At 52.8% G+C, this 24,240-nt stretch overlaps 2 protein-coding genes and 1 long non-coding RNA gene across 5 annotated transcripts in view; all 3 read right to left on the bottom strand.

The window, feature by feature from the left end:
• The window catches only part of LSP1 (lymphocyte specific protein 1), a 52,690-nt gene extending 36,992 nt beyond the window's left edge, over window positions 1-15,698 (bottom strand). The window contains exon 1 of one of the 3 annotated variants that reach the window (XM_082484755.1): window positions 2,760-2,997. In XM_082484755.1, coding sequence (XP_082340881.1) covers window positions 2,760-2,815 — 56 coding nt within the window. In that variant the 5' untranslated portion in view covers window positions 2,816-2,997. Of the gene's footprint in view, window positions 1-1,619; window positions 1,787-2,759; window positions 2,998-14,918 lie in introns of those variants that run through there. The other 2 variants (XM_082484754.1, XM_082484753.1) reach the window with 2 other exon arrangements.
• Window positions 15,699-15,825: 127 nt separating this feature from the next.
• On the bottom strand, window positions 15,826-18,790 carry TNNI2 (troponin I2, fast skeletal type). The gene is made up of 5 exons (XM_082484756.1): window positions 17,663-18,790; window positions 17,235-17,363; window positions 16,731-16,820; window positions 16,421-16,597; window positions 15,826-16,108 (listed from the first exon to the last, which is right to left on the bottom strand). Exons 1-5 carry the CDS (start codon window positions 17,807-17,809, stop codon window positions 16,010-16,012), a joined length of 642 nt encoding a protein of 213 aa, XP_082340882.1. The 5' UTR covers window positions 17,810-18,790; the 3' UTR covers window positions 15,826-16,009.
• A 976-nt stretch (window positions 18,791-19,766) lies between these two features.
• Window positions 19,767-21,792, bottom strand: LOC309673700. Its single transcript, XR_014269336.1, has 3 exons — window positions 21,768-21,792; window positions 20,152-20,601; window positions 19,767-20,028 (listed from the first exon to the last, which is right to left on the bottom strand). It is a non-coding gene; the product is annotated as an uncharacterized lncRNA (long non-coding RNA).
• Window positions 21,793-24,240: the final 2,448 nt, after the last annotated feature.

The following is a 24,240-nucleotide window of genomic DNA, read 5'->3' on the forward strand; positions in this document are numbered from 1 at the left end:
CATTTTCACACCCCACCTCCCTCCTCATCTGTAAGCAGGACTGGAAAACACAGCCACAAAATCAAACCTCAGCCAGATTAAGTGTAATAACCCTGTGCATGCCAAATGTCATCCCTGAGTTCCTCTGACAAAAGCCCCTGTGAGTCTCTAGGGCACCAAAAGTCCCTTATCCACAGCAGGAGGAACTTGGAGACACCATTAAGGACAGGAAAACACCTCTGGCTTGGGCTGTGCCATGGACAGCTCTTTGGACTCCCCTTTTCTGTGTATGAGGCACATGTGCCTTCCCCTCCAACACAATGGGCCAAACAGGAGATGAACAGAGAGGAGTCAGCTTCTCCTGCCCACTTGCCATCCCAGGGGTCCGTACAACCTGTGGGAGCTTTCCTGCCAGCTCCTCTGGGTCCAGAACGGGCCCCAGGAGAAGGTGGGAGGGACTGGATGGCTGTAGGAGCCAGTTTCCCTTCCAAGACAAGAAACTTATTCAAGGGGTGAGGTTTAAAGGCTGCATTACTGGCCAGGGAAATCCCAAGCTGACTGGAAAGCGCCTGTCCAAATAAACCCCACGGCCCCACCTCGAGATCTTCTACATCCCAGCTGGAGACCAGCAGGCAGCGGCAAGCACAAGGGAGCCAAGAGGTACCCAAGACACAGCATGCAAGTCCAGCACTCCCTAATTCCATCTCTCACCCATCCAGCTGCTCGATTAAATATAAAGACATGAGGACCGTGTCTCTTCTGCCCACTCAGAGCCATCAGTGTGGCACAGAATAAGCTCTCCCAGCATCAGTAGCCAGAGGAGGGTCCCGGAGACTCCCAGAGGAAAGTGGCATTTCCAGCCCCCACTGAAAAGCGGTATTTCCATCCCCCAGGGAAAAGCAGAGTGACCGCATGGAAGGGAATCCCAGCGCGAGCAGACAATGTAGCCGTCCTCCCTGGCTCAACCCCGGCTGACAAACGGGAATAAACCCAACTGAACCATCCACCTCCCTGCCCTGGCAATTATACTGCGAGAGAAAGGTTCAAAGCACTATTGCAATTAATTAAATCAAAAGACCAATGTCAGCTCGCAGCCCTGGGAGGATCTGGCCCTTTACAAATCTCTGAATTGAAAAATGCACATCACAGCATGCCCACAGTACATTCCTAACCGGAAAAAAAAAAAAAAAAATCCTTTTTCTAGGCAGAAGCCTTTAGCGCTCAGGGGACACAAAAAGACACATACTGAGACATCCCTCGCACAGAGAAGGGGGGGGAAATCAGCCGGCTCAGGTGAGTGTCACAGTACAGTTGTGCTCAGTTATTTCAGTTGTGTGCTCCTGGAAAAGCCATCAGTAAGTTCAAATCTGCTTTTTCCATATCGCTTTTGGGGAGGGGGGGGGTAGGGGTGTATCTATTTTCCTTCCTTCCAGCGCATCGCGTCTGCTGGAGAATAGGGGTGAGGAAGAAATCCAGCTGATTTAAAGGGGCACGAAGATGGTCGATCCGGAATAAATTTCCTTTCTCCTTCCCACCCCCCCCCCACCCCACTGGTACCCCCCACCCGCGGGCAGATGCGCGCCCCTGCGGGCAGCAGCCAGCCGGAGCCCGGCTCCCCCCGCGGGCAGGTGGGCTCTCACCTGATGAGGTTCTGCAGGCCCTGCTTGCTCGAGTTCCTCCTCAGGATCGCGCTGGTCATGGTGGCCACTGCTGAGTGGCGGGCAGGGTCCCGGCTGCCGCCCCCTTCCCCAGCGCCGCAGGCAGCTGCCCGCCCGCCCGCTCGCCCGGCGCTGCGCGCTCCCGCGTCCCCCCCTTCTCCGCCTTCAGGAAGTTCTGCAGCTGGTTTCCTTTTGTTTCTGCTAGCCCCCACCCTCCCACCCCCCCCCCTGCTCCACACCCCCGGCTTGCCTCCTCCACCTCTACCTCCTCCTCCTCCGCCTCGTGGAAGTGTCACGGGAGGATCGCCCGGGGCGCAGCCGGCGCTGGGTCCCGCAGCACAAAGCCCGGCGCTCCCCACTCCCCAGCGAGGGGGGGCTTCTCCCTCGCCCTCCTCTGCTTTAACCCCCTTCTCTCCCTCCTTCATCTTCTCCAGCCCCCTCCTTCTTCCCTTATTCAATCCCTTCCCCTTATATTTTCCCCCCTTCTTTTTTTTCCCCTCTACCTTTACCACTGGTTTTCCGATTACACAAAGCAACTCGGGAGCAGAAACCCAGGTTGGCAACCGTGCGCTCAGCGGGCTGTAAATCACTCCCGGTCCATTCACGGCAGAAGTCTTCCTCGAAGGGCTCACCTCCAAACGACACCCCAACACCCGGAGGTGAAGCAAGAGCCAGCTTAACGCAAGAGGGGCTTTGTGCTGCGAAGCTCCGCACTGGAGAAAAATGTTCTCCTGGGATGGGGATAGCAGCTGGATTCTGGGGGAAACCACTGGGCTACAGCCCCGGGCAGGCAAGCAGCACTGCAGACTGCTTCTGCTCTCAAACCTCCCCCTCACCTGCTCAAGTGACCAACTCTCCCATGCCTCAGTTTCCCCAGCCATGAAATTGGGCAAGAGCAAAAAAAATCTGGTTTGTCTCCATGAAACACTGATATTTCAGGAGATTAAAGAAGCGCATGAGTGCTTGATGAAGGAGTAACAACATTGACACCTGCTAAAACAAAATGCCCGTCTGCCATGCATTCAGATGAGTGCTCTTCAAGCTACCATGGGAGCAGTCTTGGGAAAAAAAAAAAAAAAAAAAAACAAACCACCACAGTCTTTTTTCCCCTAACCCCCTCACCTGCATCTTCTGGTCCATGTGTGCCTTTTTGGGGGATGAGATCTTCTGCTGTACATGAGGAGTTATGATGGGACCACCCTGCTTAGACCCTCACCATCCTTCTGCTTTCGGCCCCTCTCATCTCATTTACAGGTTTCCTTTCAATCACTTCTGCAGAAGTATTTCTTGCCCCCTGATAAGATGAAATGGGGAAGTTGCCCATGAAATACACCCAGAAATCTCAATAAAAAGGAAGTGCATTAAAGCCAGATCAGAAGGAAGTGCCTGCCCTTCTCCCCACTGTCTCTTCATTTCAAGACACTTTTTTTTTTTTTTTTTTTGCAGATATTTACTAAGCATCCCCTGGGTGATCAGGAACAACAAAAAACCACTAAACACAGACAGTGATGCTGGCCTCACTCTGTGGGCTTCTCAGATGCTGTCACACTGCATTTTTCTCTTTCTAAATTTGGTGAGAAGATGCAAGAGATCCACCACAAAAGGTCTCTGTTGCTCAAAAAGAGCCTGTCCCAGCCCTGCAAGTACTTACAGGACTAATTAGGTTTAAGCATGTGAACACTCCTATTGACTTCACCGCAATTGCCCACAGAGTTGAAATGAAGTATGCCCCTACAGGGTTTTCTCCCATGGTCCAAGCACACCAACGACGCAAGACGGAGGAGCCCAGCAGGCAGAGACACAGCTAGCAGCCATGGGCCAGCAACAACTGGGGGTTTGAATGAAATCACAGCAGCACTCATTTCAGGCAGAGATGCCAGACGATCCACAGGGAGCTGAAGAGGGGCAGGGAGGAATGCAGCTGCTGTCACCGGGAGAAGGCAGGATCTTGCTGGGTGCAGGGAAGGCAAGAGGAGATGGCACACCACTACCTACTGGAGGCGAGATGCTCTGCATAAAGAGGCAGGGGGAGAAGCTGTTGATTCCCCCAGCAAGAGAGCCTTGCCTTGACACCAGTTTGTCTCCTGGAGGACGCCAGCGTGAGCTCCTCCTCTTGTAAGCACTTGGCTGACTTCCACCCCAAGCCCAGGACTGATTGCCTCTCTGAGATGGGGGTCTTCAATGAACAGAGCAGATAAAAGCCCTGGTGGGTGATGAAATCCAGGACCAGAGAGAGGTCACAACATTAGCTTTAAGGTGCTAAGATTGTTTGGAAACACCAGAAGCGAAGCAGTGAGGAAAGGAGTCCCTACATTGCAACAGGCTGAGCTCTGCATGGCTTCCAGGGAGAGAAATTCCCAGTATTGAACTCTACCTGGAAATTCCTCCTGCCTTCACCAGGGCAGCTGTGCTACCCAACCTCTGGGGAAGGTTTCCTGCCCTTCTCCCTGGCTTTCATCTTAAAGACAGAGAGCAGATACAACAAGAGAACTTACCCTTCCTCCAGCATCAGCAGGGTCCTGCAGGACCACAGGGAGGGGAGAGCAGAGCAACACCCTCTATCTAAACTCACAGCTTGCAAGGAGGAGGGAACTGTGCACCCTCAGTGACACACTGACAGAGTCACTATCCCCTTCTCTGTGGGGCAGGAAGTGTTTAAACCCACTATTCAAAAGCACAACGGCTGGGCTTAAGGGACCACGGAGGAAGAGCGGTGCAGGAGAAATGCCACACCATCACTCCACCAAACAGAGGCACCTTCTGTCCCCTCTCCTCCCTTGCTCGCTGCTGAGCCCAGGTGCATCAGTCTGACTCATACCATGTATCCAAGAGCAGCAAGGTCAGCATCAGTCCCACAGCTGCTTGTATCCTTTCACAGAAACAAACCTCCTGGTCCCACCAGGAAACGGGTAGGAGTACAGCGGACACAGGAAGAAAAAACAAAGAATTAATTCGTCTGTTATTTTTTGGCACAGTTTAAGCTAGAAGAACCACCATAAATCCCTGCAGCAAAACCGCACCCCGCTACAGGAGCGGGGATGCCCGGAGCACCCAGAAACATGCTGCAGGGCACCAGAGAGCTTCCCAGAGCTCTTCCCAGCAGCAGGGGAAGCAGAGAAGGTGAGACGCTGGGAGGCAGTGAGCCTGGCTCCATCGCTGCGGGAAGGAGGGCGGGAGTCCCAGAGAGATAGGGCCGCACCAGTTCCCGTTAATTACACAATCACTCTGCTATGTAGGACTAGTTGCAAAATCAGTTGGAGGCTAACACATGGTCTAAGAAAAAAAAAAAAAAAAAAGAAAGAAAAAGAAAAAGACTCTAGCCCTGCTAGCAAAGAAATGCAGCCCAAGCAATTTTCTCCCAATATTGCCGGGATGGAAAGCACTGTCAGCGTAAGCCCCAACATACAGTAGCTTCAAGGGCCTGTCCTTTATAGGTGCTGCCAGCATGGTTCCCAGAGGTCCATGCCTCTCTGGATGGGATCCCATCACTGACATAGAAGATCTTCTTGCAGGAACAGCCTCACCTCTTCAGCAAGGACTAAGGAGCCCTGTCTCAGCTGGAGACTGCGCTTCTACCGGCAGCCCTCCTAGGATGATAGAGTAGATGGGGGTCTCTGTTTTGCCTTTTAATGATGCTTGCCTCTGCTATCCCAAACCTCTCTCCCTATCCTAACACCTCCCTAACCTCTCTTCACCATGCTCGTGCAATCCCCACTTTGAAACCAGCCTGGGGCACTTGCCCAGCCCACCGGGAGCCCCAGTTCGGTGAGAGGGGCACACCAATTTGTACATCAGCTGTGTAGATGGTGTGGTTTACACATTAGCCTGATGGATAGGGCTTGCCCATCTCGCCTTCATCCCTAATTCCCAGTTAGCTCAGCCCATCTTACTCTGCCAGCACTCGCTTTTGGGCGGCCAAATACAGAGGCTGAAACAGTCAGCCAGAGATAATCGCAAGGAAACAGGGTTTCTAGCGGCCAAAAGCAGCACATTGTCTCCTTCACACCAGAACAGCTCGTTACAAGCTCCAGAAGTACGGTGTCGGGAGGGCAGGGCATCTCATCTGTGCAATTAGCTCAGGGTGCAGGGGAAGGAGTCCAGTTCCAACGCTGCTCCCCGGCAAGCCTTCCTCTGCCCTGGCCATGAGTCAGGAGAGGATGTTCCCAAGCCAATGCGTGACCCCACGGGTGTTCAGGGAGGGGGTGCTGTAGGCGGGAGCTGTCTTGGCTCAGCTTTTGCCTGGCCCACGCGCTCAGAGGAGCACCGTGAAGAACATGTATAATTGTGGGCTGGGTCCAAAGAGTCAACAAACACCATGTCATACTAAGTCTGAAGTACTTGGCTTGAGATCAATGATGACTTTCTTCTTATGACATCCAAAGAGGCAGAAATGAGAGGGAGAGGAAGCCAGGTCTAGGAGCATCCCTCTTCCCCTACCCCACTGCTACCCCTCACCCTCATGCAGAACAGGGGAGGGACCCTCCCTGTGGGACACTTAATGGGTACATCCATAAATCTAAAATCCCAGGAGTTGCTTCATCTCCCAGTGAGAGGGGAGAGGCAAGCTTACACGCCTTGTAAAAGATGCTTTTGCTCCAGGGGTGACACAAACGAGGACAAAGGATGAGGGGACAGAGGGAGAAGGAACCAAAAGGAACATCTGAAAGCTGGATGTAAAAAAGGGGGAGGAGGGAAGCAAAGAGAGGTGGTGTAAGCGTTAACTGGGCAGCCCAGCATGGTTAAAAGAGACCAGAGCCCCTGTCACACTAGGTGCTGTGCGAACGGGAGAGATACCCCCTGAGCCACTGTGGCGAGCTGCCACCTGGGTTTTATAGACCAGGGCCAAAGTGACTCAGCCAAGCCCTGGAGGAGTGCAGCTGGTTCAGCACGTCGAGCCAGCGCGGTTACTGCAGCGTGCACCATATCTATATATTAGGTTAAATCAACAAAGGCATTGGGAAAGAGACAGGAAGACAAAACAATGGCTGCAGATAAGACACTCCCAGCCCACGCAGGAGGGTCATTACAGGACAAGAGGAGAACTATCGGCCCTGAGGAGACTGGCTCCATCTCTTTGGGATCCCTCTCCACCACAGGGCCAAGAAGCAGGACAAAGGACTCCAGCTGGGATGAATAAGCCATAGGCAACTGCTGCCAAGAGGTTGCACCCCCACCAGCAGACACCGTAGGAAATGTGTAAAAAAGGCCTTCTTACAGCATCACATTGCCTTGTCACTAGTCTTTGCTCACTGAGGTTTGGAAAGCTGCTGAATGAATTTGAACTTCAAATGTCTATTTAAAATAAATGGAGGGGCCTTTGCTTTGGCTAGGTGGATTAGATGGACACTGGGCAGCTGAAGACACCTTCAGACATCTCCCATGTTTAGCAACCTGTAAGAGTGGCACCACCTTCTTCCACCAAGTGGCATCTGTGTGATGTGTTTAAGCATCACTCAAAGCTAAGCAACGCATTTAGTTGATAGGTTTGTAGGATGGTACTGCTGTGTGAGTACAGCCCTGTGCCCAAGCCACGCTGCTCAGCTGACCAGCACAGCGCAGATTTCAAGACGTGAAATACGGCTTCTGCCTGATATAAACTTATTACCTCAGCTGCAGCTGGCTCAAGGCTCTGATGTAGCACCGCATTGTGCAACACAAGCAGTTTTAGCAACCATTAATCCCTGCCTCACGCTGCTGGGCTGATTACTCCAGCTGGGGTCAGGGTAGACTAATGGATAAGAAGGAACCCGCAAGCATCATCTGACAGTTCCTGCTTCCAAGCTATACCCTCACCTCAAGCTGCACCTTGTCCTGGGGAAAGGCATCCGACCTCAGCTTGGCGATATCCACCCATGCCTCCCTCACCGAGCTGGGCAAAACATGGGAGCTGTTTTGAAAAGGGTAGGCAAAAGTATCATCTTGTATCCAAAAAGCCTGAAGACCAACACGTATCAGTGTCAAGGGGGAGGACAGTCATTAATGCTCCAAAGTAAAACCCAATGAAAAGTTAAGATGCGCCTTTCTGCACAAGGGGTGGCTAAGGCTGTGTGCAGGAAGATGGCAACTGGAGTGGAGAAGCAGCAGAAGAGTCAAATGCCAGCCCAAGGAAGGAGAAGCCCCACCAAAGCAGGGGTGCACAGCCTGGATATCACATTAGTCTCTCCTCGAGGGCAGCTCAGCTCAGGCACACTGCTGTCAGCTCCTGTTACATGAAGATGAGTGACAACTGCAAGGAGGCACTTATTTTAAGAGGAAGTAATTATTGCCACCAATTTTGGCGGGGGGAGAACTTTGCCCATCCCAAACAGCTGGCAGTCGTGATTATTTGGGGTCTGTCAATAGTTCAGGGTTTGTCGATGCTAATGGCTCCGGAGCAAGCTTTCACTGGAAAGGAAACTGCTTTTACAGCAGAAAATCCCATGCATGCACAAGCACAGAAGAGGAGATCATATTTTCCAAGCCGTTTGACAAGGGCTTGATAAAAGGCATTGCACATACGGTCTATTTAGCTGCAGCAAGCAACAGATACCTAGAGCTGGGAGAGAGACTTCTTGGTAACGCAGAATTAATCCCTAGCAAAGGATCTATTTTCAAAACGAGCGTGTAAGCGAAAGAACCGAAGACCTCCAGCTGACGCAAACTGGCACGGCTTTGTGGCAGACAGCGTGATGATGCTGATGTACACCAGCAAAAGCATTTGGGACTACACATCTGTGCAATAGCAAGAGAAATCCAAATAAACTGAGCTCCAAATAAACCGTCTTGCACATCTCAGACCAGTTGCTCCCAGGTGGCTCCAAGTTTTCAGGCCGCTGGGTGCAAGTCACCAATCAAGCTAATAATAGAAGCCCACTGACTGCCATTTCCATTCATTCATAAATCCAGCTGGGTTTGCTCACAGATCTTCCGCTTTACCTATGTATTCCCTGGACTGTTATCAGCCACACCAGGGTGGTACAAACCACCACTGCTCCTTTGAGACAGGGTGAACCCAAGTAGCTCCTGGGTTTAACAGTCACCCCATATGACTCAAGATGGGGCTATCAGTATCAGCTCTGCTGTCAGCCCCAGCGGCTCATCCCAGGAGTGACTTGTTTAAAGCAGCTATTTTGTCCTGCGTTGCTGCAAATTCTCCTGCAGAGGATGGGTGCTGTCAGCCTCCCTGCTCAGGCATTGCACAAGTAGCGGTGGAGCCCCCAGAAAGCTGCTGCAGACCTGCCCGTGAGAAAGACAACTCCAAGTGCCGAAACCTGGGATTAAGACACTCCAGCGGCTGCCTCACACATCTGGTGTGTGTTAGGAGGGATACACTGGCAAGGAAAACACACACGGGCTCCAAGCGGGGCTGGTTAACCCATTCATGACTGAGCCTGTGTGGAGCACCCGGACAGGCTGAGGACTGTGAGATACCTGGCCAAGCCTCAGGAGAGCTCAGCTCAAATCTCAGTAGTGGCCTGTGCTTCCTAGGTGATAGTGGGAAATCAGGGAGCAATTCAGATGCTTAAACATAGGTGTCAAGTGCCACTGAGGATGCCTTGGGTTACCTAAGACACCTGCCAAGGCCTGGCAGATGTCACATGGGTCCAATAGGAAACCACCTCTTCTGGGTACCCAATCCACAGTGGGCAAGTCCTATGGTTAGGGCATCTCTTCCTAAACACCTCAACCTCAGTTGACTGGACTTGCAGTAGAGGTAACCTGTCCTCTTTGCCCTGAGGCAGTAGGCCATTGGAGTAGCCACAGAGCACCCACCCCCATGACACCCTGACCTTGGTTGTGCACTGTAGGTGCTGCTCTAGTTCTGATCATACTGCAGTCATACTGTGCAGGACAGCTGACTTCCCAGCATGCACAGCACCTCCTAGGACATATTTTTGACCCATATACCGGATGACCACAATCCAGAGCACAACCTGGGTAAAGAGGTCCCTGAGTCCCTATCGCACAAATACACCTGTCTTCCTTTCATTGATGTACATCCTCAAGGTTTCTCCTTATGAAGGGCTTGAGGAGAACAAAGCCACCCCATGAAAAGCCATTCCTCATGCATTTGGCTTCAAAGAATGCCAAAACACCTTCTCAGTGAGCCCAAAGACTCAGTCTGTTGAGGAGTTTGTTAGACTCATTAAGGGAAGAGGAACTGCAACTACAGGGGGTCAAAGCTCCTGCACAAGCTGCGTGTTGCCTTGGGCAGAGCAGAGCCCTCCCTCCTCTGCGCTGGGTGAGCGGGCACTGTCTTTCCCAGATAGGTTTGCATAGCTGGACTGTACTGGGAGGGCTGCACGTAGAGGATGAAGTAAGAGCAGCAAATCCTTGCAGTGTTTCCTCTGAGCCCCTGAGGACCACAGCAGGTTTGCACTGTCAGCCAGAGCCAGATTACAGCCACCACTGGCAGCCATCAATCCCCCCTGGAGCCAGGGCAACAACTTTCTTAGGGCCAGGACTCTCACCCCCCTAAAGAAAAAGCTGTTCCCGATGAAAACACAGCACCAACAAGGCCTTGGAGAACCTCCCAGCCAGGTGATCTGCCTAGATGCAAGTCAGTGTCCCGACAGAGGCAGCAGCCAGGCTGGATGAGTGCCTAGCTGGGAGTAAGCCCAGGTCTGGAGAGAGCACCAAGACAGCAAGGAGACCGCTCAGCTGCCACACAGGCCCCCGCAGTCACAGGGGTGATGGATGCAAAGGGGGGATGCAGGCATAGCATCAGCCAGGGCTGGGTTAGCGGGGTCAGAGCAGAGGGGCTCAGGATTCCCAGGGCATGCCGAGGTTAACCACTTCACTGCCACAGAGCCAGCCGTGATACCTCCTACCCTTCCAGATACTGCTAGAAAAAGAGCTTTCAGATTTTGGGAAAGGCCTGAAACACCCTGAAGCAGCACACTGTACATCTGTCCAGGGATGATCCGAGGGCTGGAGCACCTCTCCTATGAGGAGAGGCTGAGAGAGTTGCGGCTGTTCAGCCTGGAGAAGAGAAGGCTCCAGGGAGAGCTTATTGCGGCCTTCCAGTACCTAAAGGGCGCCTACAGGAGAGCTGGGGAAGGACTTTTTACTAGGGCATGTAGCGATAGGATGAGGGGGAATGGCTTTAAACTGGAAGGGGGCAGGTTCAGATTAAACATTAGGAAGAAATTTTTTACTTTGAGGGTGGTAAGGCACTGGAACAGGTTGCCCAGAGAGGTTGTTGAGGCCCCATCCCTGGAGGTGTTCAAGGCCAGGCTGGACGTGGCCTTGGGCAACCTGGTCTAGTGAGAGGTGTCCCTGCCTATGTCAGGGGGGTTGGAACTCTATGATCTTCAAGGTCCTTTCCAACCTAAACCATTCTATTCTATGATTCTATGTGAGGATGGCCAGACCAGGAGGCTGGAAAAAACTCCCTCTTTCCTCCCCCAACACACCTTGCACATCTCTAGGCTTCACTCAGCCGTGCCCATGGAGCAGCACTCATCCTGTTTCAGCTGCAGCAAACCTGGGAAAGCCCACGGGCCTTTAACCCCCATGGGCAGTACAGCTGCAAACAGACCCTGAGCTGTCCCCACTCTCCATCCCAAGGCCAGGACACCACCCTGTCCACCTATGTGAAATCATATTCCCTGGCAGCAGCTCTCCCTTGGGGACATTTCCACCCTGGGGGATGCCCACCTGCTCCATGCAAGCGGTAAAGCCCTGCCATACCTCAAAACTCTGCCTGGACGTCTCCACTTTCCTCATTGCTGCAGATTTATTCATGTTGTCAGACAAATCGGGCCAAGCAGAGCTTGCCCCCTCCTGGGGTGCAGCCAGGGGATAGCTGGGTCCCCCACAACCAGAGGGGTTGTGTGCCCCAGGGGTGCAGGCTGGGCTGTGCCTCTGCCCCTCTTCCTCCAGAAGAGCAGGAGCCCCAGCACCACCTCAGCCAGCGAAAGGGCTTTCTCACCCCACCCCAGCAATGCTGGTCTGACAAAACCTCCTCTTAGCAGCCCCCAAGATGGTCCCTGGGACAGGCAGCCCAGCCTTCCTCACAGCCAGGTCTCTCCGAAATCCAGGGGCAAAGGGATTCCCGCAGGCTTCAGAGCCAGGCTTTACCTCAAGAATTTTAAAACAGCCAGCCCTACAGCCAGCAGGGCCTCTTCTGTGATCTAAAAGAAGTAAAACTCAAATAAAGGCTGCTGGGCAATCCCCTACTTTGACACATGGCTCCAAACCCATAGCTTTACCTTGCAAATTAAGCTTAGAGGCAAAGCAAGGTAAACCAGGCTTTTTTTTTTTTTTTTTTTTGCAAGGAGAAAGGGGCAGTGAAGGCACCTGATACCTCCCTATAATTAGATATAGTTCCTTATCCCTAATGCCGCTGCCAGGGCACCTACATCCAATTTGGAAATGCTAAAGTATTGCCCAGCTTCATTAAATTATCCATCTGGCCCTCCTCTGTTCATTTCCCTACTATTTTTCCACTTTAATGAGCCCAGCTGGGTCAAACTGTGACCAGTTACTGCTGAGCGGGGATCAGCCATCCCTCCCTCCCCCAAGGAATCTGGTATGCCGAAGGGGTCCAAAGACTCTCCACGTATCAGTTTTCCCAGACAACCTCCTTCCAACCATGGGTATACTTAGCAACAGCAGTCATCCTAGCAAGGGCCCTCGAGACTCCTCTAAGGATCTGGAGAATTCAAGACAGCTGGGGATAGACATGACAAAGAAAAGCCTGGGGCTTGCTAGCACAGCAGAGCCTCTCCCCAGGAGGTGACCATACATGGGCTGCCAAGAGCTCCCTGCAGCTCACGGGGTGGGAAGCCCCAGAAGGAAGGAGATGGGGAAATTTGGGACAAACCGATCTCTCATCTCAGACCCTGTAGGTGAGAGAAACCTGCCTTGTGAGCCATGCTTCTGCTCAGGTGCAAATATCCTGCAGAGCACAGCCCAAGCCATAGGGATGTGCACAGCCATGGGCAGAGCAACTAAGGTCAGGGGTTGCCTGGAGCCTCCAGAGCTCTATGGAGAGTGCTCTGAATGACAGACCCAACACATGTTGGATTATCCAGCCCTGGTGTAAGGCAGGCTTCCCCAACAGCCTCCCACCATCAAGGCAGGAGGGTTGGCTCCTTCAGCCTGCACCGTGTTGTCCCATCAGGGCGGGACAACCCAAGCAGCCACCTCCCCGGAGCCCACCCCAGCTTCTCGCTTCTTTTGGGTAGGCTTCACATCAGGCTTACACCACGGTGGTTTCCTATATAGCAATTCCAGTTCATGGAAAAGAGCATAACACTGATGTGGTTTGGGTGGTGTTACACTGGCATCAGCAAGACTTCGTCAGCATGTCCCCATTTGTACAGAGGAACAGAGTAAGCTCTGTCCAAATTAGGATTGCTAGGGCATTTCCTAATACAAGCCCCTCTTCTATATACACTGGGCACAGTTAAATAGATATGGTTCATTGTTTAAGTAAACCCAGCACCTTTTTCCTCCTTATATCTCCTCACTGTGCTTTTACACCAGGGAGCCTTGGGATTTACTTTCCTGGCAGCTCCATCAGAAGACTCACTGCTCACATCTCCAGCGCACCTTAAGCTGTCTTAGGAGCACTGTCCTGACTCCAGCCATACACAGGTCAGCTTGAAAAGAGCTTTGTCCTCGAGAAGAGGAGATCAGAGAGCTGAGCTAGCCACAGGGTGAGAAAAGGTAGCCCCAAACAGCAAGCAAACACTTCCTTCCTCCATTTGGGGAGTGGAAATCACCAAAGCCCAGCAAGGTTTTAAATAGCACAAGTAAAAGGAGGAGAAGTTTAGAGCTGCACATGAAACTATTACACAAACTGGGAGGGAAAGTAATTCTCCATATTTTAAAAACAAAAAGGAAGTTACTTTTGCCCACTACTTCTTTTTGATCAAGTTTTTTTTCATTCAAATTCCAAAAAGCGGCCAGGGAGGAAGGATTGTGCCACCCTGCCATCAGTATTCATATACAAAAATTTTTAAACATGTTTCTAAAGGCTGTAAGTGTTGGAGTGGTACAGAGCAGACCCCTCCACACAGCCTCTTATTTAGCTGAAACTCCAGCAGGAAATACAGAAGGGAAGAAGCTGACCCTGCCTCACCAGCAGCCCCCACCACCTCACCCTGGCTGTGCAGACGTACCTGTGGCCACCGCAGCAAGAGGGGAGCAAGAAGGCTCAGTTGCCTTGGACCACCCCTAGAATCTGCTCCTTGCTCCTCCAGGGTGAGCTGAGCCTGTGGCTGAGGCACAGCCAGACTGGAACGATGCTGGGAATCCCATAGACCACACTGAGAAACTCCTGCACCCCCCCCAGCAGCCAAGGCTCCCTCTTTCTTTCAGCAGAGAGTCATACGCAGAGTCTTCCAGCACCTTTTGAAGCTTCCAGTCAAGTCTTCAGCCAAGGCTAATTGCTGTCAGGTGTCAGCCAAAACACTAACTGCAACCATTAGTGACAGGAGATGACACACCTTTCTCCTCTCATTGTCACTCAAGGGTGGTGGTGGTTTTTTTTTTCCTATCAACCTGAACGGTGCTGGCTTTCAGAAGCCTTGGGGAGAAATGCTAATGCAAGCTTTGAAGCTGGAGGTGAAAAATCAGGCAACCCCCCAAGCTCCCTGGATGCTGAATCCAGTCCAAATCTGAGTACTTCGGGGTGATATACCTCGGCCAAGCTTATGTTCGTCTGCCACCACCGCAGACAGATGTGGTCTCTGCTACTGGTCTGTCTCCTTTTAACCCCCATGGAAAGCTGTCTGCGTTGGAGCAAACAGACCCCAAATTTTACAATCTCTGCTGATAGAAAAACAAAGCAGAGCAGAGGCACAGGGAGATATATAACCTTAGAGCAACCAGCTTGAAACGTTGCCAAGTTAATTCAGTTAGAGGCATAGGGGACACAGCAAGGAATCGGTTGTGCGCAGTGATGGTTGCAAGGAGAGGAGGCAGCCGATCTCCGCCCACTGGTCTTAAAGATGGGGCTGATTTCAACTGCGAAGCAGGTCCAGGTTGCCAGACCCCTTGCTGAGCTTGCCTGCTGCTGGACCTGTGGTTCCCCACCTTGATCAAACCCCCTTCCAAAGGCTTTGAAGTTCAAAGGCAATGAGACCTTTAGGAAATCTAAGTCTCTCCCTAGCTGGAGGAGCTTGTCAAAAGCCTGCCAGAGCATCTGATCCATTTCAACCTCATGGGTCATCATCATTTTGGCCACGCATCCTCCTTTCCCACCATCACCCCTCCCAGTTTCCCAGCCTTCCAGTTTTCTGGGACTGGAAGGCAGCCGTGGCATTGGGGTACCCAGTCCCCAGGCCTCACCTCTCGCTCTCCCCAAGGGATTCATCTCCCACTTGGTTGACACCTTCGGCACCCTCCTGGCACCCCTCCGAGTCTGACATCTTCTCCCCTGGTTGGCACGATGGTCGCACAGACGGCTCCGCCACAAGCGCGTCGCCGCCGTTTCACTTTTCCTGTGCTCGGCAGAAGTGAGCTGTGCCGGAAACTTCACGGGCTGAGGGTTTGGGGGGATGGGAGAGGCGCAGACGGAAGGCAAATCTGGGGTTTTTCTTCTTTGTTTTTTTAAAACCACGACTTTAAGGTTTTGCCTCTGCCGGCAGCTCAAAATTGGAAAATGCTGGGCTAACCCAAAGGGAAAGCGGGGGGCATGGACATCCCCACCATGGCAGGGAGAGTGGTGGCCCACTGTTTCCCCAGCTGCCCATGCCACTTATGGGACAGCCAGCATTTCTAAATTGCAGCACCCTGACAGTGCGCTGGGTAGCAGGGTGCTGCCCCACGAGCTGACAATGTTGTCTTGACTTTGCATCTTTCAAAGCCCACTGGAGCCAAAGGGTCTGTTTCTGCCCTGCAGCCATTACCCCTCACCTCCCTTCCCAGCTCTGCTCCTTCCCCACGGCTTCCCGCTGTTGACCACATGGCTGGAGGTTCTGCAACACCTCCCAGGGCTTGGACTCATCTCTTTGTCTCTTCACCACCAGTGAAGAACATGGCCAGGAGCTGGTGGTACAGCCTGGTTGGAGGATGCCAGCAGAGTATGGTGGCATGGCCTCACCCTTTCTTCCCCGCGATGAGGGGGATGAGCGTCCCCAGCTTCAGGCAGAAACCAACAACAGAGAGGTCCCACAGTACAGCCCCCGCCAAAGCCTCCTCATCCCCACCAGGACCCCCATGATGGGGGCAGACCCTGCTGACACCATGGCACGGGTCAGGGTCCAGCACCCCAGGCAGGCGACACCCGCCTCTCCCGCCAAAGCTTTATTTACACCGCTGCTGCCAGGAAGCAGCTCTTCGCAAAACCAGAGAGAAACAGCACCCAGTGGGTGCCCTTGAACCCGGGGCGGACAGCGGGGACAGGAGGGAGTGGAGGATGAGTGTGGATAGGCAGGTGCTTAGGACTCGCCAGCCTCGAACATCTTCTTCCTGCCCTCCATGCCGGACTTCTCCTCAATGTTCTTCCTCCAGTCACCAACATCACGGAGGTCCTTCTCCTGGGGGAGGGATGGGTGTGTGGGTGCAAGCAGTGCCCCAGGGGGCAAGAACCCACCTAGGTGGGACCCTTCACCCGTCCACCCACGAAAAAAACCATGTCAGCTACGGGAACCCAATTTCAGTCATGTCGTACATCTTTTTGACTGCACCCTCCTTTTTCAATATCATGGGTGCCAGAGGAGGCAATGTGGAACACGAAGAACATTATGGAGAAAGGCTCACCCTCAACCCTGTCTATCACACCGGGAGGCATGAGCCCCAAAAACCAGGGGCCAACTCCTGTATGGGCACAAGGGAGAGGGAAAGAATACCTTCTCAGTGTCCTCCTTCTTCACTTGCTTCAGGTTGGCTCGGAGGTCCATGCAGACCTTGTGCTTGGAGCCCAGCAGGGCCCGCAGCATTGCATCAGCGGACATGCGCACCCTGCGCAGTGGTGGCCTCTTGAACTTGCCCCGCAGATCAAAGAGCTTCTGGCTCAAGTCTTCCAGCTGTGGGGGGACAAAATGGGAGGGGCAGAGAGAGAGCAGGGCGTGGGTTTCGTGAGACAGACCCAAGCGGAATGGGGAGGCACGAAGGATGGGCTGGAGACTTCCCTGAGGGATGGCTCCAAGAGAAACTCACCTCCTTGGTAGTTTTCTGCAGCTTCACCTCTGTGTCATACCTCTCCTCATCCACTGACTCTATCTTGGCATGAAGCTTTTTGCACAGCTCCTGGAAGAAAAAGCAGAGAGGGATGTTGACTACTGGAGTCCACACATGTGATTCATCTCTCCTGATCAATATGGCTCTGAAAGACCTCAGACCAGAAGACCGGGCTGCATCAAGACCAAATGGTAAAGGGTGGCTCACAGGCCAGCTCCTGGTCTCCACGCTACCGGCTTCATGCAAATGCCACCTCAAGACATCATTAGAAACGCAGCTTTCCTGCCAGCTAGACCCCTTTTGGGTTTTTTTGCAGAGAGACCCCAGCTGTCTCTCAAGCCAATTCCACATCCAGCCCGCTCCAGGGCACCCACAGATAAGAAGGGGGTCAAGATGGGAAGGACAATCTTGATCCACCAGGCTGACTGATGGACCCAAATTCTTTCTGCTCCGGCACAGTGGAAGGGTTAAAGAAGTCTTTACCTGAAGTTCCTGCATGGATCCTGGGAGTGACAGAGGAGGGCAATGCTCTGCCAGGTAGTTTTGCTTTTCCACTTCTTTAGCAGCTGCTTCTTTTTCTATTTCGGTGACAGCAAGCTGGAGCATAGCACTCTGGAAGGCAGCAGGAGGATGATGAGCATGGAGCGGGGTCAAGGTAGGAGGGCAGAGAGGGTTGGCAAGGGAGAGAGAGCCCTGATGGAGAGGCAGCTGGGGGAGCTCCCCATCAATACCAGCATCTCCAAGAAAGGGATATTGATGGGAACCCAGTAAGGAGTGGGGAAGGATGTGGAGGGCCCCCAGAGGAAGAGGCCATTGTGGCCTCTTCCAGAGAGTGCCGAGAGCTGGCTAACTCAGGATGGGAGATGGGATGGTTGGGACATACCTCATCCAGCCCCAGCAGTACCACGTACCTTCAGGTGCTGCCGACGGGCAGTGGCTGCCCTCCTTTTTTTCTGCAAGTGGGAGTAACGAGAGAAAAGCAGGTTATCAGGTGCCCATTCCCCTTTCCATTCCCTTTTGCCATACAACACCACAGTCTGCCAAAGACCTGCAGCCATGCCAGGGACTTGGCTCCAGCCAAGATGTACAACTTGACACACAGCTGGTCCCCAAACTAGCGGCACTCAAAGAAGAGGCTCCCTTGCTGAACCCAGCTTTGCCAACCTTAGGTAGCTAAAACCTATGAAGTGCCTCAGGAAAAGATAATGAGGGTGATGAACTTGGAGATGTGCATATAAAATATGACTTCAAACTTGGCTTCTTGGGGATTTTAGTTTTTCCTCTAACTTCCTCTTCACGCAGACATATGTTTTGCTTTGCACTCAACCACCCTGATGCCCCCGGGCATTCGGGAGCTGTGGGATGTCTTTCTGAGCGGTCCTTGGCACACGAGTGAGAAGGATGTCCTGTCAGGTAAAAACATGAAGGCTGCATAATTTCTGGAGCTGAACGACCTGGTGCAGGTGATGCTGAAGGTGACGCTGTCAGGAACAGCAACCCCTTTTGCAACTCTTGCCCAGCCTGGCAGTCACAGGTATTTCCATGTGCTGCATTAGGGCACTGGGGAAGCAGGTCCAGGGCGTGGGGGTTCATCACAGCTGGAGGACAGACACAACCATGGGGTCTGCAGGCCTGGAGGCTACCCTGGCTGGCAGAGGTGGAGGGCCACGAGGCTGCATCCCTCCTCCCTGGGATGCCAGGTGAGCCTGGAAGACCAAGCCTGCCCTCCTGTACCTGCGATGTGCTGGAACAACAGCAACAGGTCTCCTATTTAGAAAAGAAGCCACATCCTTGACGTGTCGCTGCATTGCAGCTGTTTCCTCAGCATTTTGCCCGGAAGACAGAACAAGGCTGAGTGTGGCTGGGGCAAGGGACGCGCACCCCGACATCTGATATGCTGTGGTGGGGGAGTAAGAAAGCAGCGTTTGGGTGTGTATATCTGTGCTGCATAGAGGAGGAAGTGGATAAGGATCTGCAGAGTGAAATGTAACAAAATATGACTTGCTTTGCATATGCAAATGGTGCTAAGGCCCTCCTGACAAGGCTGAAGGGCTCTGCAAAGCAAAGGCACCCAGCTCAGAGATGCGGCACAGCATCAACCAGCAGGATTTTGCTAGTGTGAATCTGGCCATGGGCCGTAAGAGTGGATCCCTTGAGCACTGTTAGCCCAGGGCTTATTCTCCATCTGAAAACTGGTACCTTAGCAAGCAGTGCCCTCCCAGCCCTCCCTGGGGGCACTGGGTTTGATGGGGAATCAAGGCACCTGTTGGACATCAGCACCATATTGTGGAGTTTCTATGTGTCCCTGAAATCCTCTTTTCTCTTGGTGAGGATAAGCTTGAGTTTGTGGTGTTGTGGACATATGGGGAGGTGTAAAGCAGAGATGAGGGATAGAGGAACTTGCTAAGAGGAGATATGGAGTGACAGAGCCATGCACCACTCTCCCACACCTTCCCTTGCATTTCCCCAGCCTTCAAGTCCAGCCCTGCTCCGGCTCTGCCAAAAGCCAGGGAGAACTTCCAAAGGATGCAACCTCCACCCTGCTCATGCTGCCCTGGACCCAGGGCTAAGCAGAGCGCCTTTGAGAAGCAATTTGGCAGTGCTCAGTGGGCAGAAAATGAGTGGCTAGGTGGGGGGAAGTACAAGAGGATGCTCAGCCAAGGGCTCAGTGGTGGATGGGTGATGGAGGAGAGGTGGCTCTGGACCACCGCCTTCCCAGCACCATCTCGTGGCCGGCTAGGGAAACAGGAAAGGAGGAAAAAAAGCATCTAACTCCAAGCCAGGAGGCAGGAAAGACTTTCAAAAGGGATTTTTCTTCTACTTCCCATCTTTACCAGAAGGACTTAGCAAGAAAGCCTTGCCATGAACCATTCTTCCACCCTCAAAGCCAGCAGCTGCTTTTCCTAAGGATGAACGGTGAAGCCAGGATTGATGCCCTGAGCATTGCAAAAGGAAAAAACCCAGCAAGACACACTTACCTCTTCACTGTTCAGGATGAGCAGATGGACAAGGAAGGGAAGGAAGAGAAAGGGGAGAAAAAGGCAGTTAGCATCCTAATCAGAAACAAGCAGAGGAATCTTAACAAGCGTAAAAAGTTGGCAGTTGAACAAAAGCTTTTAGATGCCAACAAAATATTAGAGACAGAAAAATGGGAACTTACTCAGACATCTTGCTTTAGATGGTTGTGAGCCTGCAATTAAAACCAAGGGAAAAAAAAGTTCACAATTATTCATACTGGTGGTGGCCTTCTTGGGTTTAAAAGCAAAGCAAGATTCCTCTAGAGAAAAAAAAAAAAAAAAAAAAAAAAGAGGAACAGGTTTGCTCTTATTTCCCAACTTCTCCAAATTTTCATCATATGGGGAACTAGGCTGCAGTGTGTGGACGAGAGCCAAAGACGTACCTACTCACAGCCTCACAAACCTCAGCGTCAGGGGACTTCTGGCCCAGCACCATTTGGTCCGGTCACAAAGAGAGATTTGTGACAGTATTTCCTGCAGGCATGTTTCTTGTTTGACCCCCAGGAAACCATTTTATGCAATGAAGAAAGAATAGGAAAAAGCTATTTCCAGTTTACTGCTTCACTTTAGCATGCAGTCTTGCCCCACTTCATGAACAAGAACTATCCCAAAGCCTGCGGAGAGTTGGGACACCCTGGGAATGGAGCCAAGCAGCGACCCCAGGTGACAAGGAAGGACTTCAGAGGACGCTGCTCCCAGTATATGCATCTACTGTGGGAGGCAGGGGAGCCTGTTGCAACAACGTCAGCACAGATGATGTAGAACGGGGGTTGAAAGTTGTCGTTGAATTGGTAGAGGCACAAAGAGTTTCCCCAGGCAATTCCTTGCATTTCCTTTAAGTGGAAATTTTGCAGGTACAACACCGCACATTAGGGAAGAGATGGAAGAGCACCTTTGTTTTGCTATAAATTATTTCCCCATAAATAGAAGTTTACTTTTCTAGCAGAGCGGTATCTCCTGCTTGTGTCTCCTAACAGAAGGATGCAGGAGTGTCAGCCGAGCCCAAACTAAGCTAGTCCTCTGCAGAGCAGGCAAGCCCCCAAAACGCAGCCATCTGCAGACCTGGGAGGCTCTGTTGGGAGGTGAAGTGTTAACGGGGGCTCATGCCCGAAGGAGGAAGCACAGCTTGCAGGGCCAAAGAAACTTTATCCTGGAAAATGTGCAGGCCCATCACATTATTTTGGGGGGGGGGGGGAGAGAGGAGGAGGAAAGTGCTTCTAAAAATGGTCAGGGAGCTGCAGAAGGAGCTGCAGCTGTCTCCTCGGACGGCAGCCTTTCCCCGGTGCCAGTCCCCGTGACTCAGGGAGGTCGGGGCGATGCGAAGCAAAAGCCACCGCAGGTGGCTGGGCTACAGCTGAGGGACAGGGCGGCCGAGGAACGCCGGCTATTTTTACTTGCATCCCTGCCCCGCACCCGCATGCACCCACTACGGCGGCAGCGATGCTGCCAGCGCTGAGGAAGCGAGGGGACAACGCCAGGCTGCGGCTCGCTGCCGGCAACGGGGGCTTTAAATCACCTGTTCTTGAGGGGGGGGGGGACGGACGGACACACAGAGTAAATTTGGATGTCGTCCCCGTCTGGGGATGGTTTTTTTGGTGAGAAAAGCGTTGCAAAGACGGGGTCGAGTGTAAGTAGAGAGCATCGCCAAGTTACTGCAGCCAAGGATCCCACGTCCTACGGCCCCGAGGAGGTCAGCGTTAGGGAGGCTGCGACTCCGCTTGCCCTTGCCGCTCAAGCCAGAGAGAAAATCCAACCAAGGGAGGGGAAGGCACGAAACCAAAGAGAAAGAAGGTCACTGGAAAAGGCAGAGGGAGACTTTCCAATGCACGGACCCTCTCCCGCAGGCAAAGGATGGGGAAGGTTTTATTAGCACCCCCATTTCTCCCAGCAGGTCACCCCACCTGGCATTTATCTCCCTATAACTCAGGCGAGTGTATCTGCTCCCCCGTCAACCCCTAAGAGCAAGCTGGGTCAGTAAGAGACATGCAAAACAGCTCACCCAAGTCTGGAGGAGAAAACCAGAGTGCTGCCGGCCGGACAAGACGGACTGGCGAGCCGCAGGCAGCTGGCTGAGTAAGGAGGTATAAAAGGGCTTCTCGGGTGGCTCAGCAGAAAATCCACCTTCTCTTTAAGGGCATGGAGACCTTCTCAGACCAATGATGTGCAAGAGTCCCTTGTGTACCTCCCTTGGCTGGGGCAGGCCAGGCAAGCAGCCCTGGAGGAGAGGACAGCCGCTGGGGACGGAGGGGTGGGGAGGGGGAGGACATCTTCTACCCGTGGGGTGGGGAAGCAGAGCCAGCCCAGAGGAGCCGGGGAGGTGCTCTTCCTCGGGAGTGCCGAGGAGGGAGCCTTCCTGCCCCTCTTCCTCCCATCAACCTGCGACACTAGATACGGCTTCAAGGTTGTAGGGAGCCCGGGCTCCCTGCACGCACCCATCTATCCATAAGGCCTCTAAAAAAATTTCCTGTTGGAGACATAGAGTGGCTTATCCACAGACAGGGGCACGGCTCCAATCACCTCCAAGGGCTTGGGAGCAGCTCTGCCCTTCGGGAATGAAGAGGGGAAAGAGCCTGCACCCCCCAATCCACTGCCGGTGGCACATGCAAGAGCAATCCCTGAGGGAGCCATCCATCACTAGCATGCTTTTAACCTCACTTACCACACGGGAAGCCTTCGCAGCTCCTCCCCATGTGAAATATTTCAACACAACTAAGGTTTTTTTTAAAAAACAAACCTGTGGAGCTGCTGCGGGCAGCCCCGAGGCTCACTGCAGTGCAGGGGCTGGGGAGAGGCAGCAGAGCATGGGGGAGCAGCCCCCCCCGCGACAAGCAAGGGAGGTAACCCCCCGTGTTTGCTGTGGGATGCCCCAGATCCATATCTCCATGGGTCCAAGGGAGAGGCAGGTGGAAATGTAGCTGGAAATATTCACCAGCCCAGTCACAGCACGTGTACTCTGTGTGTGTGTGTGTGTGTGTGGGTAGGGGGTCCCATGGAGACAGGAGCCCAAACAGCTCCTGCCCTCTTCCCCCAGCCGACGTGCTCCCTCCCCTTTCAGCTGGGTTTTTTTTTGGGGCTGATTCAAATGTGGCCCTGACAATATTTTCCAGGCGCCTCTCAGAGGTTATATAGATAGCGGCAAATCCGCTGCTGCAGGCTTCCTGTTTCACCACCTTTCGCATCGCGCAAGTAATGCTGCAGATGTCGGTGGAGGAAGAGCAGGTCAGCAAGACAGGGCCGGTGTCTTGCAGGGGTCTGCCCCCATAGCAGGTGGAGGAAGGAGAAACCCCTAGTGCGGACAAGGCTGGGCCCACTCAGGATTTGTCCCTCTGAAACGTCAAGAGGTAGATGGTTTGGGTAGCGAACATCTCAGCGTCAGTGTATGCTGGCCTGTAGGTCTGGGCTACCCCCTTGCAAATCTACCATGGGAATCCTGGAAATGTACAGCAAAGGGGCAGTTCAGCAGAGGTTTTGGCTGGTTTTGCCCTCATCTGGGCTCCCATGCATGGCTCCCATGACCCATGCTGTGGGTCAGCACCTAGTGAAGGATCTGGGCTTGAGAAGAGCTGTAACAAGGATCAGCCTGATCCAATCCTCCTCCTCACTCACCTCCTGCACATCCACATTCCCAAGGCGGTGAGCTCTAATGGAAACAGGGAATCTGCTTCTCCAGGCACACCTAGTAAACACTGAGGTTTAACTCCAGCAGCTTCTCCCCACCAGGAGCATCCCTCGCTGCAGCCGCAGAGGAAGACTCATTGGTAGAGGCATCACTGCACCCAGCACCTATCTGCCATCTGGACTTCAGCAAAACCCAGACAGTTTGGCAGGAGGAATGTCTGCTTGTCCCTGCTAAAGCCAGTTTCTCAGAAAATGAAAAAACAGAAGCCAAAGCAAGCACGTTTGCAGACCGACACCAGCCACCCTCAACAGCCAACAGCAGAAAACACCAATTCAGGGACAGCTTAGCTGCTTCACTTCTCTCAGTGCTAACTCCATAAGCCATGGTTGACTCAAGAGTTAAACTGACTCTTTATTATTCTTTCCAAAGTCTCTACAGCCGTTTTCTTTAGCTCCCTACACAGCTACGCACATTCCAGCCACTGCTGGCCCACCAGTCCTCCAAAGAGCAGCTCAGCTCTTGGTGGAGGGATCAAAACTGGGAAGGTTATCCATTCAAAAACTCCCCACACCCAAGGAGGTTCCTTCAGCCCTGTGAAATTAAGGCTTTCTGAACCTCCTGGAGTTCAGGCATGCAGCACAGCAAAAGAGATTTGCTCGGAATTCAAGGTTTTGGTTATCACCTTGTGATAGGGAAGTGTTGGCCTGAAATAGTTGAATAAAGAAGATCAAAGAAAGAAGTCCCATGAGCTAAATTTTGGCTAAAAATTACGTGTTTGTAGGCTACAGGAGTGGATGGTGAGGTGTGGTAATAGAGTGAGCAGAATGTTGAGACTCCAAATCTGCATAAGGCT

Source organism: Vanellus vanellus, assembly GCF_965231255.1.
Source record: "Vanellus vanellus genome assembly, chromosome: 6".
In the NCBI taxonomy this organism is placed as follows: Eukaryota; Metazoa; Chordata; class Aves; order Charadriiformes; family Charadriidae; genus Vanellus; species Vanellus vanellus.

What these genes read in the sequence shown, in the direction of transcription:
- TNNI2 (XM_082484756.1), bottom strand. Translation starts at nt 17,809, where the DNA reads ATGGCTGCAGGTCTTTGGCAGACTGTGGTGTTGTATGGCAAAAGGGAA. An exon ending in TGCAGAAAACTACCAAGGAG is followed by an intron (nt 16,598 to 16,730) that starts GTGAGTTTCTCT and finishes GTCCCCCCACAG; the next exon opens with CTGGAAGACTTGAGCCAGAA. An exon ending in AGAAGGAGGACACTGAGAAG is followed by an intron (nt 16,109 to 16,420) that starts GTATTCTTTCCC and finishes TCCCTCCCCCAG; the next exon opens with GAGAAGGACCTCCGTGATGT.